The sequence below is a fragment of the Pelmatolapia mariae genome, linkage group LG1 (assembly GCF_036321145.2).
Source record: "Pelmatolapia mariae isolate MD_Pm_ZW linkage group LG1, Pm_UMD_F_2, whole genome shotgun sequence".
In the NCBI taxonomy this organism is placed as follows: Eukaryota; Metazoa; Chordata; class Actinopteri; order Cichliformes; family Cichlidae; genus Pelmatolapia; species Pelmatolapia mariae.
Genome location: NC_086227.1, coordinates 22,769,699 through 22,784,527, shown reverse-complemented (window position 1 = coordinate 22,784,527; position 14,829 = coordinate 22,769,699). Strand labels below are relative to the sequence as shown.

General features: G+C 37.9%; 1 protein-coding gene across 1 annotated transcript; it reads left to right on the top strand.

Moving 5' to 3' along the window:
- Positions 1 to 1,376: 1,376 nt before the first annotated feature.
- Positions 1,377 to 14,521, top strand: aqp9b (aquaporin 9b). The gene is made up of 6 exons (XM_063475915.1): positions 1,377 to 1,615; positions 2,336 to 2,462; positions 6,078 to 6,215; positions 6,436 to 6,554; positions 7,723 to 7,940; positions 13,472 to 14,521. Exons 1-6 carry the CDS (start codon positions 1,514 to 1,516, stop codon positions 13,632 to 13,634), a joined length of 867 nt encoding a protein of 288 aa, XP_063331985.1. The 5' UTR covers positions 1,377 to 1,513; the 3' UTR covers positions 13,635 to 14,521.
- Positions 14,522 to 14,829: the final 308 nt, after the last annotated feature.

Sequence of the window (14,829 nt, the reverse complement as noted above, 5' to 3'; positions counted from 1 at the left end):
TACACACATCATCTTTTTTTAAATGTAACTTCAGACCCGAAAGTCTTTCAAAAAAAAAAAAAAACTGGTTTGTTTGGGCTTTTTTTTTTTTTTTTAATTTGTCCTCTGAACGCCCAATAGAAAAATCCGTCTTATAGGGTTATATTTAAATGTACTTATAAGTAAATCCCTCAGCTAGAGCTCATTAAAATAAGAGATTTTTTAGAACTGTTGCAGCTTTGAAATTGTATGGGTGTAAAATCAAATATGTGTGCTTTTAGGTCACATTTCCCATGGAACTTAAGTATAAAATGTTATGTTATTTGAGGAGCAAATTTAGTATTTTTTTCCTTTTGCATATTTCAAATTAAAACTTTAAAGTTCTTTTCACATAAGATCAGTTGCTTAGTACCGCCTATACATGCAGTAGAAATCTTTATTTAAGCTGCAAAATGCCGTAACTGGCTCAGAATCTTTGTGCCAAAATTCATAATTTGCGTCACTGAATATGCTACAAGTGACTTTTGATAATTTCTTAAAAGTGGCCCGACATGTTTTCACTGACACTGGATGTGCTGTGGTTCTAAATCTCTGAGAGGATAGATAACTGGCCGCTGTTGTGTGTTTAATTCCGATGCTGAGCACATGGTTTAACCTATAACTTGTAAAGCAAAAGAGCGCTAACACGTGAGGGGAAATCAACTGCCCTGCGATGATCACGTAACACATACAATATTTAGCAAAATCAAGGGAAAAATATAAAGAAAAAATACATTTGTACCCAGCACTGAACAAAACACGCAGACCGTCAGTGCCCAAAAAACGTGTGGTATAGAAACAAAGCATTGGCCTATGTCTGCATATAGCAACAAAACGTTGCTGAGAATCTCATCATGTCACTCCTTTTTCCAGAAATTCTCACGACCTTGCACTTAATGCATCCCTTTGCAGCGTAACTTGGGAATAACTGGCTTGAATGTTGCAACCATCGTCTGCACGCCCGTGCATCGTTGTGCTGACCTCCTCTCGCCGTGGCTAAATTTGTTTTACAATCCACATTCTCGTGTGACTTACACCTGCAGGATCGACAGATTTCGGCCGTCGTGGTGACTTGCACAATAAAATAACCCCAGCATATTTTGTGCTGTAAAACTAGCCCATTACAATTTAGTAACCGTTCAGGTGGTAGGCAGGTGATGTCACATTGGCTTAGCTGTGTTAAAAAAATGTGCGCTGGTGCTCTTGGTGTTGTGCTCAGGAAGCATTTCATTTTTTGTTTTTACAACTTCAAGTGAGATTTGAAAATTCTGTGAAAGCAGCTGAAAAAAACCCTGTTGAAGTAGAAGTAGACCTCTTGTGGTCACCAAGGGAAACGGACTGAGAAAGCTTAACATCGCTGTCAGCCTGCGCGGTCCGAGCGCACCGAGTGGGAGGCGACAACCTACACCGCCAGTGTTTCACGGTGACTCCATCAGAGCTGTTAGCTGTTTGTTGTGTCACAAGGAAGACATCAAGAAGGAAGCCGCAGGGGAAAATGGAAAACGAATACAGGAGGAAGATGAAGGAGAAACTTGGCCTGAGGCGAGACATCTTTAAGGAGTTCCTGGCGGAGTTTCTGGGGATATTTTTCCTGATAGTGAGTACCTCCCTCTGCACCTGTCATCCAGCTTAAATAGACGCTTTAAAGCTGCGAGCCAGCAGCCTATGCTAATAAGGTGTCAAACTGGGTCTCCAGGGACTGTAACTGCTGTCTGTCATGAGTCTATTAACAGACTATATATCTTGAAAATATCTTTGTCTTTCATGTGCTCAGCTTTGATTTGCTGCTGACAGACTGTAAAAATCACAACAAAATGTTTCTGATTTAGGGAATGTTTCTCTTCAGGCAAGCAAAGGCATCCCTCTCTACAAATTTTGAAAATTTGCAAATATGTTATTTCATCATAATTCTTATCTCACATGGGGGGGGGGGGGGGGGGGGGAGAGAGAGATGAACATGGACTTAAATTATAGCAAGAATAGGAAATATGTTTATTTCCCATCCTGGTGTTTTCATTCATTCAAGCAGTGGCCTGCTTTACAGTTATGTTCCTCTATCCACCTGTCCACCCCGACCTCCAAAGCCTGTGACACACCGTCAACAGCTTCCTTTTTTATTTGCCTTTAAATCACCCACACCCTTTACCTAATTAAGTGGGGGACTCATTATTGTTTCCAGCTACAAATTGTACAAATTGCTGCAGATGGTGGACAAGAGGGCTAGTGTTAATGGTGGGTATAATTGGACCAATTAAATTAAACACAGTGAGCCTCTCTGCCTCTGCTGTTTATGTTTCTGTTCTTGTTTGTGTTCCAGCTTTTTGGATGCGGTTCGGTGGCCCAGATGGTCCTGAGCAGAGCAGGTCTCGGTGACATACTGAGTGTCCACATTGGTTTCACTCTTGGAGTCATGATGGCCGTCTATATTGCAGGGGGAGTGTCAGGTAAAAGTTCCCCTCGGGTTAATTATGTCCCCCCTTTTTTTAAACAACTAACAATTTGAATATCAGATTGTTAGCAGATGAATCGATTGTTTTGGTTGCTCAAATGTTAAAAACAGCCAAAATACTGAGTTTAAAGTCTTAGTAACGAAGGAAAGGACACATTCCCACAATGCAGACACATAATTGTGTAATAACTATGTGTTTAGGGTCTACCTGCAGGCACATGATAAAAATGCTAGTTTCAATTTGTTGTCACATTGTTTTCCCTCACTAATTCAGTTGTTTTCTTATATAAAATACTTATAGTTACTTAATAATTCACCCTGGAAAACAAAACTAGTCTGGTAATGAAGGTCACTCAGCTCCAGGTTACTTTTCTCTGTGTTTAAATGATAACACACAGGTCTTAACGTAAAGTTTATATTTTTATGATCCTTATGACACTAAATTACTGCCATTATTTAATTATCCTCTCTAATGGGTTACATTTCTGTTTAATAGTAGTCTGAATGGTCTGGAAATTTTGCCCCAATGGGACTTTATCGGGTGCATTCCTTGAGGATTAAGCAGACCCTGCTCGGCTTTGCCAGCAATGACAGGGATAGAAGGGGATAGTTGTTAAATGTCACGGTGCTTCTCATAGGCTATCTGAGCCAAAGTGAGCGTCCATTAATCAGTGATTACAGTATCCAGTGTGTCAAGGGTTGCATTGTGCAGACTCCATGAGATGTATGGACATTTCATCAGTATTTGAAGGGGAAAAAGCTTCAAGGCTGAAATAAGAGATTATATAAATGCTGTGGCATCTGAAGGCTTAGTCACTGCTGAAAAGAAAAGTTTAATGTATCTGAAGTAAGGGGAAGCGGCAAGTTCAGTGGTAACATGAGCTTACCAGCACCTTTGTTTAAAAGTGAATATTTGCTGTTTCAGGATGGTTACGTGTGCAATTCTTTGCAGGCTTCAGAGTTTGTTTTTGACTTTGGAGAAGACAGAGTTTCATAAATAAAATTTGGGTTTTTAAAAAAAAACAAAACAAAAAACAAACAAACATAGTATAATAAGTGAATTCATTTTTAGGCATAGTCCTGGTAGATGTTTTTAATAATTCTGTTGTCTGTATAATTTAAAGAAGCACATTGGAGTGGAAAATTTTCCCAACATATCAGTGCCTTTCTTCTCTCTCATTAATACACACACTACACTCCACAATGCCCCCCCCCCCCAAAAAAAGAGTTTTTTAAAAAATTATTATTATTTTTAAGAATCAAAGACTGAAATATCCCATTTACGCTAAATCAAGGATGCCAAACATACGGCCTGGGGGCCAGAATCGGCCCAGCAAAGTCTCCAATCCGGCCCGACCCAAAGCAATTTATGGATAAACAATCAAATGATTAAAAAGTTCATGTTTTTTCACTATCTGCCATAAGAACTGATTTTTTGTTTGCTTGGTTTTACTTTACAGTGACTTCACAGTTACAAAAGCAAACAAAACACTGAAATTTTCAGTGAATTAAAAACTTTATATTTCATAATTACAGGACAGTCTGAGTAATGAACAACCAGAAGTTTGTCTGTAATTTTACACACTTATCACATAGTTTTACTGGTCCGATCTGGCCCACTTAACATCAAAATGGGTTGTGTGAGGCCTGCGACATTAAAAGAATTTGACATCCCTGCTCTAAATATTAATGTCATGTAGGCTGTACTTAAAGGTCTTAGTATTTGGTTAACTATGCAAGCTCAGCACCCATAATGTGGTTGAATGGTCTTTTTCCTGCCTCTTCTTTACTTATTTTCCCCCTATTTCCATTTATCTGCTTTCTACGGAAGAGGATTAGGGCCACTGGGGAAAAAAAGTGAGGGCGTCTTTTTTTTCTTCTTCCAGAATTCTGAAATTAATATATATGCAGTGTTTTCTTGCGAGTCTCACGACTCAGCAGCTATCTTTAAACACCTCCAGACACTTTTTTGGGCACTTATTTTGTTGAGATCTCATTAAAATTCATTTCAGCGGTCACACGGGAACAAAAACTACATGTAATCAAATTTTATTAAAACATTTTTTTTTAAGTTTGCTGACTTTTTTCCAAATTCAGGTTTTAAAAATAATTTAGAGTTAATTTTCCCATAAATATCAACATTTGACATTACTGAGTGCAAAATGTCAGTGCGACAGATAATTACTTCTTTTTTTTTTTTGCTGTTAGGGATGATTGCTGTGAGCACTGAGACTCATGGTTCAGTTTTACTTGAGCGACATGATTAATAAGAGGAGTTTTAAAGCTTCAGAAGAGTCGCTGAAAAACTTGAGGACAGCAAGGTTAATATATGAAGAGCTTTTGCTGCATGACTGAGCCATTCAGCCCTGGGGTCCACAGCTCAGTGGGAATCTTCTGTCCAACGACATCTCTGAAGATGATCATAGGTATTGGACTAATGAGCTTTACTGGGGCATGGGTCTCTGGAGAGGAGGGGAGTCAGGTGTGGCAAGCCTGGCTTTCTAGGCTCCCCTGGCAGGGAGGCTCCATAGGAGAAGAAAACACAATTGTTTTCACTTTGTAGTCTGAGATTTTAGATGACAGTGTACGGTAAGTGTGACACATCATGGTCACTCTAATGACCTGCAGCCTACGTGTGCCTTAAGCAGATTCAGGCAGATTATGTCAGATGCAATTCAGACAGGCAGGTCTGGCTGGTTGTCGTGGTCTGTGTTTGTGAACAGGATGGGGAGATTAACAATGGGCGCATGGCCGATACCCCCAGTGGTGTTACCACATCTAGGTCAAAGCCAAGAACCCAGAGTGTTAAATAAATGACCCCACACTGCCATCACAGCCCAATAACAATTGGCTGGAATGTGTTCAAACACGCCTCTTCAGGACAATGCAGAAGAAAAAGTATTGACTCTGAAGGCACACAAACCCGGTGCCCTTTGTTTGAAAGTATCCTGAAGATTGTTAGCAGAGGGTTTGATCACAAGCATGAAATGATCAGACAGGACGTCACTAAGTGCTTTAATCTACTGCACACTGGTTTCACCTCATCTGGTAAGACATAAGAGACTTTTAAATGCCTGGCCAAGTCCTCCTCTTTGGTCTCAGATGTTTGACATCTGATTTAGAGCTTAAATGGTTAGTCAATTAATTTGTCAATCAACATTTGATAATTATCGTTTAAAGGGTAACTCCATCAATTTCACACATCTAAGTTTGTTTGCAGGTCTAGGGGAATATTTCGTGATGTGGGGGAGGGGGGAAAGGCCTGATGTAGCTTAACAAGGAAGAAGACTATGGAATAAAGAAGTTAATGACATCTGTAGCCATGCTGGATCTTCTTTGATTAGTTTTTAAAAACCAGCCTTACGATGAGCCTAGGTGTAATATAAGAGTCTCACATGCTCAATGCAAAGTATTCAGAGTGATAAACTGAGTGTTTGCGGTTATAGGGCTTTGAGAACTGTGTGGCCATCATTCATCATAGAAAACAGGTCTTAATTTTTGCCAAAGCTTTTTTTGTGTCATAAAATCATTGTGGATTACTACTGTTTCTCATCTTTGACTTGTACATGCTGCGATGCTATGTTCCTAATGCGTTGTTGCATTGTTCCAGGAGCCCATGTGAACCCGGCAGTCTCTCTGGCCATGCTGATCCTGGGGAAGCTGCCTCTAAAGAAGTTCCCCATATACGTGGCAGCACAGTTCCTGGGGGCTTTTGCTGGATCATGTGCCGTCTATGGATTGTATTATGGTGGGTGTAAATTTCGCCAGTACCAAAAAGCAGGATTTTTCTGAGGAAACCCGGAATAACCATCCAATAATAACAATAATCACAAACCAGATGTACATGTTAAAGAGCAGAAACAATGATGCTTCTCAGTATTATAGTTGATACTGTTTTAATGCCTGACTTACTTTTTAAATATTAGATGAGCTTCATGGCAGTAATTTTATAAACATTTCTTTTGCAGATGCTTTGATGGACTTTACCAAAGGAGAATTTATTGTTACAGGTGAAAATGCCACAGCCACCATATTTGCAAGTTATCCTTCAAAACATCTGTCTGTCCTAAACGGGCTTGGTGATCAGGTGGGCCTTTAGACCTGTCACTTATGTTTTGTAATTTAGATCTTAATGACTTTCACACTCCTTTACATATTTTTTTCAGTTGATCACAGTATATTGTGGATATATAGATGTAGAAGTGCCCTGAGTTTGGGACTACTTGCATACACAAGTAAAAGCAGAAAGCAAATATATTTTCAAATCATGTGTGTTTATGAAACCTACCGTAATACATTGAGCTTCAGATATATAGTTGAGGTAAAAGAGCTTGGCCAGACTTACCCTTTTAGTAAAAGCATAACATTTGATAGACCTTTACAAGCTATATAAACTGCCTGATAAGCCTAAAAAGACAAAACAAAACATGTTTTTGAATCAATGTGAATTATAACCTTATAAAATATTAATTTCTTTTATATCAAATTAGTAATCCAAAAAAGCAAAAATTATATATAAGACATTTTACTATAATACACCAAACCTTTTTGTCCGCAAACTCCTCCTGCATGATCAGGGACACAAAGGTACATTTCAGGCCGCTGAAGGTTCTTATCCATAGCAGATATGACATCATCATCACCATCATGTTGCCAAGCAACCCTGAGCAAATTATCCAGGCCTGTAACGCTGTATAAAACATTTCACAGCAGTTATGTTAATTTAGTTTAAAACTTGAATACTATCATATATCATGATGCCATCATGTTGCCGGCAACCACCTAACAATGGCATTTATGTAGTAGAGGAGAACCTCATCATTGCAGTGTGCCCCAAAAAAGATATGACATGGTTAAAGATAATGTGGAGTAAAAACAAGACCCACCAACCCTACTTATTATTTTCTAAATGAGATACAGTATGTCAGTTTGCCAACAGCACAAACACTACTGTAACATGGGTATGCAAAAGTATAATAACATTTCCAAATAAACTGACATGTTCACTGTTTTAGAGATGTTTTAACAATAAGTGTGTCATAATATGCTTATATTGTTGATAACCATGATATTTAATAAACTAACATAAAATAATCATCAAATAATATTCCTGTTATTATCTCATTATGGAATATTTTCCATAATGAGATAATAATATATTAAGTCCTTTAAATCAAACACAGCAGCAGCTGCAGCAGCAACTATAGCGAATATGTTCAGGGTTGTGCTAACTGCTTTATTTTTTATTGTTTAAGGTAATTGCAACCGCTGCACTGGTCATATGTATCCTGGCTATCACTGACAGGAAGAATATTGGCGCTCCAAAGGGCATGGAGCCTCTGTGCATTGGCCTGATCATCGCAGGCATTGGAGTGTCCATGAGTCTGAACTGTGGCTATCCAATCAACCCGGCTCGAGACCTTGGCCCCCGTTTCTTCACGGCTTTGGCTGGATGGGGCATGGAAGTTTTCAGGTAACTTAGCTGTCTGATATTTAAACAAAAGGTGGTTGTTATCGACTGTTAAGTGCATTTTATTGAGACTTTGGGAAGAATTTCATTTATTGAGTGTCTGTTCTTATTGCACATGATGAGCAGCGTTTGCACCATCTTCACTCCTGTGACATCTGAATTAATATTTCAATGAGAGCGAAGAGTAGAGGGCGATCCCATGCAGATAGATATAAAATATTCAGCGCTTTGTTACTGAAATGAAACAACTGGATGTTCCTCAGTTTTATTCCTTTTTACCTTCAGCTGGTCCTGTTTTGTGTTTTTCCACAAAAAGGTTTTAATCAGATTTGGAAGATCACAAAAAGGGCTATTTTGTCTACACATGTACACACTGGGGTGTGTACGTATCTCAGTGTGCAGTACTCAATACCTGCTGTTACTAACACTCAACCACTGCACTATGTATATTATAATATACACTTACATATTTGTGTCTATTTTTTGCATAGTATTATTAGTGTTAGGTTATGCTGCATCTATTTATCTTATCTTATCTTATCTTATCTTATCTTATCTTATCTTATCTTATCTTATCTTATCTTACTACATTAATGGCACTTTTAAATCACTAGTAACAGTTGCTATAAAAGATGAAAATTTACTGTCGCATGTGCATTCATGTAAGTCCATCCGTCCATCGTCTATACAGTAGTTCTTAAAGTGGGGTTCTTTGATTAATCTCCACTAACTTAAAAATATATTTAACACTCCTTATAAAAAACAAAGACATCATTTTGACCCCGATTCCCTTATGCTATCTGTGAGCCAAAGGAAATTCTGACAAGTTGTGAAATATTATTTCAAAGTTGCTATGAAAGCGTTCAATTAATCATCGCCACGAAAGCGGCTACTCGGCAAACTGTTGGCTATGCTCTGGGAAGATAGCGTCACTGGCAGAATGGAAACATTTTTGAAGCTGTGACACGATTATGTTGATTTATATGTTGATTTTGGCTTTATTGACAGCAACAATATGAGATCTCTCTTCGGTTTTAAGCAAGCCAAGCTAAAGCACTGTCTAACAATCCAAGCAGATCCTTCAGTAAACCTAAAAGATCTGTATATAAAATAAAGGATGAAGAAAAAATAATCAAAGAGCAAAACGTTGCAAATGTAATCAGCCTGACGGTTCAAGAAGGTTACACATCCATTCTCTAAGTAAGTTTATGGAAAAACTGAGGAATGGAGAAAATCAGATGAAGGAGTCACATCAGCGGAACATTTCACTTCATACTTCCCTGATTTTAAAACTAAAGTTTGGGACTGTTTTTGCCCGAGTTGCAACAAACTGGTGGATTTATCCTGAAATACCAGCAGGTGTCTCACGCAGTATTTAGGCCAACCCGTTAAGTATCCTGAAATCTCAGACCATGACAACTTTGCTCCCACTCCCTCTTACCCATGTGAGTCAGTCCTGACTCAATGAAGACTCAGTCAGGAGCTCAGGACACGTTTCTATGTGGAAGATGATATTAAACTCACTGTAACTGTCAGGTGCATCCCACTGGTTTCTGGTGGGGTGTTATCAGTGCGATTAGAAAGAAAGAAAAAAGTTGTGCTGTAATACTTTCTATATGTAAATGTTTGAACAAAGAATTTTTAACAACAGTGCAATGTTCTGTAAAATTTCTCTCCTCCCTCTAAGGAGTGATTTAAAGGGTCATGAAGGTTGCACATAGAGCTCCCCGCATTTGACAGGGTACACACTCGTGACATAGAGACACAGAAAAACAACAGGCAATTTAGAGTAGACAGAAACCCTAACAGTTTAGAAATACCTGCAGAATCCAGGTGTTGTGACATTTCTGTGAAATGTTTGATTTCTTGGAACCAAAAATTATCTGGAAATTTGGGAAATTGAGACAGTTTTTTTTTTGTATTTAGCACCCTTCAGACCACATAAATATGTATGTGGATTCCTAAATTAACCACTTACTAATCTTAGAAAGATCAAGAAGTACTGACCACTCCAAACCACCATCAAAATGATGCTGTGTCATCAAAGTGTACCTTTTATATTTTTCCAGTATGTTGCAAACATACGTGGGTTCAGTGTGTATCCATGTCTCACTTTCACTTTGGACTTTGACTGGAGTGCAAACAGAACTGTCTGGCTACATGTAAATGACCTGAATGCTTTATAACAGTGAACTTTGTGTCAGCTGTCTGACCAACTATTCACAAGTCTGTAATGTCTGTAGTGAAAATGTTGGACAGAGACCCCAAGAAGTAGTATCACTGAACAGACTATCCTTTACACCTCTTCACTTAGACTTCTGATCTGAAGTATTAGAATTTTGTAGAACTTCATTTTCAGGAGCTGATCTCATCAATTGCTGGCAAATATACAGTGTTGGGCTTTTTAACTAACTCCTCTAGGATTCAAGCTTCCAGATAATTCCAAGTCATGTTTAGTTTTTCCAGTTGTTGCTTCATTCTCCCTCAGGTTTCCCTTTTATGAAGACAGTATCCTCTGGGTTTCTCTGCCCAAAGCAAGTTTTTTGTACCAAATCAAAACTAAAGCTTTTGTAAAAGTACCCCACAGAACTGATGGTAGTTTTCTGAGGCATTATGCCTATAATCTTCATTCCCATCTGATCCAGCTGGGTTTTAACTCAAAATGTTTATTTTGTGTTGGCAACATAACACAGTTTAATAGTACAGTTTGCCTGAAGACTTGTGTTGTCTCCCTCTGGTTTGATCAGTGCTGTTTGTTTGTGGCTTTGCCCTCAGTGTCCGATCATCATTGGCTGTGCCCTGATCCAATCTCTTTAACCCCTGGACCTGAAAGTGTCTGAGCACAAACTAAGACCCAGGTGCTCTTTGAATAATATAGGGCATATAAATGCAGACCTGGATTTTTCAACAAGTCTGAGAAATATAAATGTTCTGGTGTTCTCTGTTCCTGCACTACAGCTGTAAATATCTCATGTGTAGCAATGTTTCTATACTAATGGGTAGAAATGCACTTAAGAGGTTCGTATCACTGTGGTAAATCTGATTAAAAATGCAACAAAACAAAAGAAAAAATGGAAGTCGGGCTGAGGATTTCTTGACATTCCGTTTCTTTTCTCGCTCACTATTTGCATTTGATGGTGTCAATGTGACCCACTGAGTGTCTGTCTCCCAGCCTGATCATCTTAGCCGTGGCCATAGATTAAAGTCTATAATCCGGGTGCCTCTCTCCTCAAGTCTACTTCCTGAATGTCTGCTGGACCTTGTTTACTTTCAGGCCTGCTCTTTTAATTGAAGCCCTTTCACCTATTGCTACATTAACCCACAAGACTCTAACTTCCTCTTCTAAGTAAAAGAGTCTTTGTGAGGGGAGCCAGAGTGAAAATGAGGACACAAGCAGCAGGTCCAACAAACAGAGCTTCTTAGTCTTTACTGTAATCTGGGATAACTTGTCTCCGGTAGGAGGATACTAACATAAACAAAGAGACTAGTGAAGCAGTTCACAAGATGTCTTTTAACCCTACTATAATTAATTAATAAAATTGGAGATTATACAAAAGAAAATAATAATACAACATTAATTGTGCTGCATTTGTGCCATGTTTGCAGTCTTTTATTTTTATTTTTTATTTTTTTATGGCATTTAAAACAACATCCAAGTTGCAATTTTGATTTGAAACCATAGCTAGCATATCTATCTTTCTGAGGCATTATCAGTATAACCTTCTTTCCCATCTGATCCAGCTGGGGTTTTTTTTAACTCAAAATGTTAAAAAAAAAAAAAACCTTTGGGGGTTTATCCATGTGTCAGTGTGAGATGGACAAACACAAGAGACTCATCAGCCAAAGGCAAATAATAAACACCATCTATGTCTGAAATAAAGACAATCCTAGCAGCTAGTTACAGCATAATTGCTTATATTGGCAGAGCAGTATCATCCATGAAGCTACTGTGATGTGGACAGATTAATCGGCCACAATATCACCAATAAACCTGCAAATCCTTAGATCAATAAAATCGGATAAAACATGTTACCTACTGAGCATTAAAGGTGATGGGAGGCAGTTTTAATTATCTTAGGACGGAGACGGGCTCTTCAGGTTTTAGCCACAGACTGTATATAAAAGATGGACAGGGCTTTCACGACATCACTTATGATTTTACAAAGTCCTATTTTGAGGCATTTTGAGATGAGACAATGAGGGGTGTGTCTGACTTTGAAGCCACACGCTTATTAGCTGCTAACGTGTTTTTGGCTGATAAATTGTTAAGTTGCCAGCTAATGAACATTTCCTGGATAATACTCCTTTCTGATACTTAAAATGATTAAATTATTATAATTAATAAATTATAAAACATTACAAAATGGACTCAATGCTTTATACAGTATAACCAGAAAATACTTCCTAAGACCATAAATTCAACAGTAAAGTATTTACTGTGGTCCCAGTAGAGAGACTTTTATAGGACTGCGAGTCATTCTGCATACACAGTTTTTGCCCCCTGATGGCCATTAAAAGGAATGCAAGTTTAAGGTACTTCTGCACTGGCTTCTGTTTTCAGACGCAGAAACTACATCTTTTATACTTTCTCTGCTGTCAAGTTGCTGTTGGGTTGTTTTGGTTGTTTGTTTTTTGGACGAAGGCTTGAAGTGCTAAGTTATCAGCTAATGCTAGCTAGCTACATTTCACAGACACATATCTGCTAGTTAGTGCTAAGTAACAAAAATTTAAAAAACAAGAACCACTAGAATTTAACTCAAAACTGGCACTCAGGTTTATTGGGCAGTCTACAGGTATAATTAACAATAATGTTAGTTATATTGTTTGTCCAACACACTCTACAAACATAGCCATGAAGTAACTCATACTCTACTAGCACCAACCTTTCAAACTCAAAGTGAAGTCAGAGTTGTAAAAAAAACATTTCTTTTGTATCAGGTCATAACTGTGGCTATTTTGTAGAAAGTCGAGCCTTAAAAGAATGATTTTAACTCATTTTTGGAGCTGGCCTCAAGTGGCCACTGGAGGAACTACAGTTTTTGTTACATTTTTCAGCACTGGAGGTTCCTGCTCAGTTCTAGCAAATCAACATTAAACTGCTCTTTTAAACCAAAACATAAAGGAAATATTTTCATATTGTTTGTAGTGTTTTTTTTTTAAATCCTTACAAGACATTTCCGTCAGCTGTCTGTCTTACTGATTATCCCATTTATTGGAGTATAAATAAAAATATTAGAATTTTACTCTTGTTAGTGATTCCTTGGCATGAATCTAACATCGGCCTCTCCCTGCATGGTAAACTTTTTACTTCATGATCCTAGTTTTTTTGTTTGTTTTTTTAGGACTGCGCAATAAGCAAACAAGTCACTAGCTTTTGTTTACTTGTCAAAGCACCTTCAGAGCCACTGAGAAACACTTTCCATGGTTAAATTGACGCAAAGATCAATTATTTTAAGTCCTTAATAAGACCAGATACTTGTTTGGGGCTGCGTTTTTCTAACATCATAATCTCTGTGTATGTCTCCTGTCTGCAGAGCTGGAGGCTGCTGGTGGTGGATTCCTGTGGTAGGGCCCATGGTGGGTGGCGCAGTTGGAGCAGGTGTTTACCTAATCTTCATTGAGCTGCACCACCCTGAACCTGAAAAACAAGAGGAGAACAATGTCCAGGACAAATATGAGATCGTAACTATGACTTAATACAAAAAAAACAGGTGTTAGCATGAAAACTGAAATCTATTTCTACTATAAAAAATATCTGAGTATATTTACAGTGAATAGTTGCATGAAGCATGTACGTGAATGGAAAATTTTATAGTCATTTATTTATATACACATGAATATTTTATGAAGCCTTTAAAGTCTCCTTTTTTAAAAAGTCTATACGACTTCAGGTATCAGGGTTTATCTTCCAGGGGCTCTTTTATATTTTATAAATTTGACTAAAATAATATATCAACTATACAAAAAATATATTCTCTTTAGTATCATAATAATATAACCTTATATAAAGTGTTTTTTCTGCATTAATCAGTAGCTATGCAGTATTTTTAATCTCCTATTTCCTAACTGGGACCATCTTCTCCTGTTAGAAATATTTGCCAAGTTTCTGAACATTTATTGTTTTTTTATGTGCTTCTGTCAAACAAGTGGGCATTAAATATACAGCATGTATTTGAAAACTGTTGAATGATAGCAATTTATGTTTAGGTAGTGGCATTAATTGGTATCGTGGAGTGTCTTCTCTCTGTGTCACACCATCCTTTGCGTGCATGTAAAAATGTACGATTGCTGCATCTTGCTGTTGTCGTTTTGTTTTTTTAACGTGTATATGTAGAAAGTCGAGCCTTAAAATGACGATACTGGTATAAGTTTATATTTTAATTTATGTATGCTCGCATAAACTTTTCTTCTCTGCAAAGAATGTAGCACATGTCACTCAATTCCTTCATGTTCTTTGTAGCGGTAGTGTCACTGTATCACAGGCAGTATGCAAACACTGACTGTAACTGTTTACATTAAAACCTTCTCACAGCTAATGTGAGAAATGTGTAATAAAGGCTGAAAATTCCCTCCAAAGCACACAATCATTGAGCCTCTTGATTCAGATTAGTTTGTGATATTTTGAGATTATCTTATCTGCACTATTTACCCTTGATATGTATTTTTTTAAGACATGATTTGAAATGTCCAATTTTGCCCGATCTTGCAGCCTTGAAGAATCTAATTTACATCTTCATATACTCTAAAACAGGGGTGTCAAACATAAGGCCCGGGGGCCAGAATCAGCCCAGCAAGCAAAGAACGTGGGCTGCATGTGGCCCACCATGTATAATGAGTTTGACATGCCTCATCTATATGTGAATCACTGCTAAGATGGGCTGAGCCCTATCTG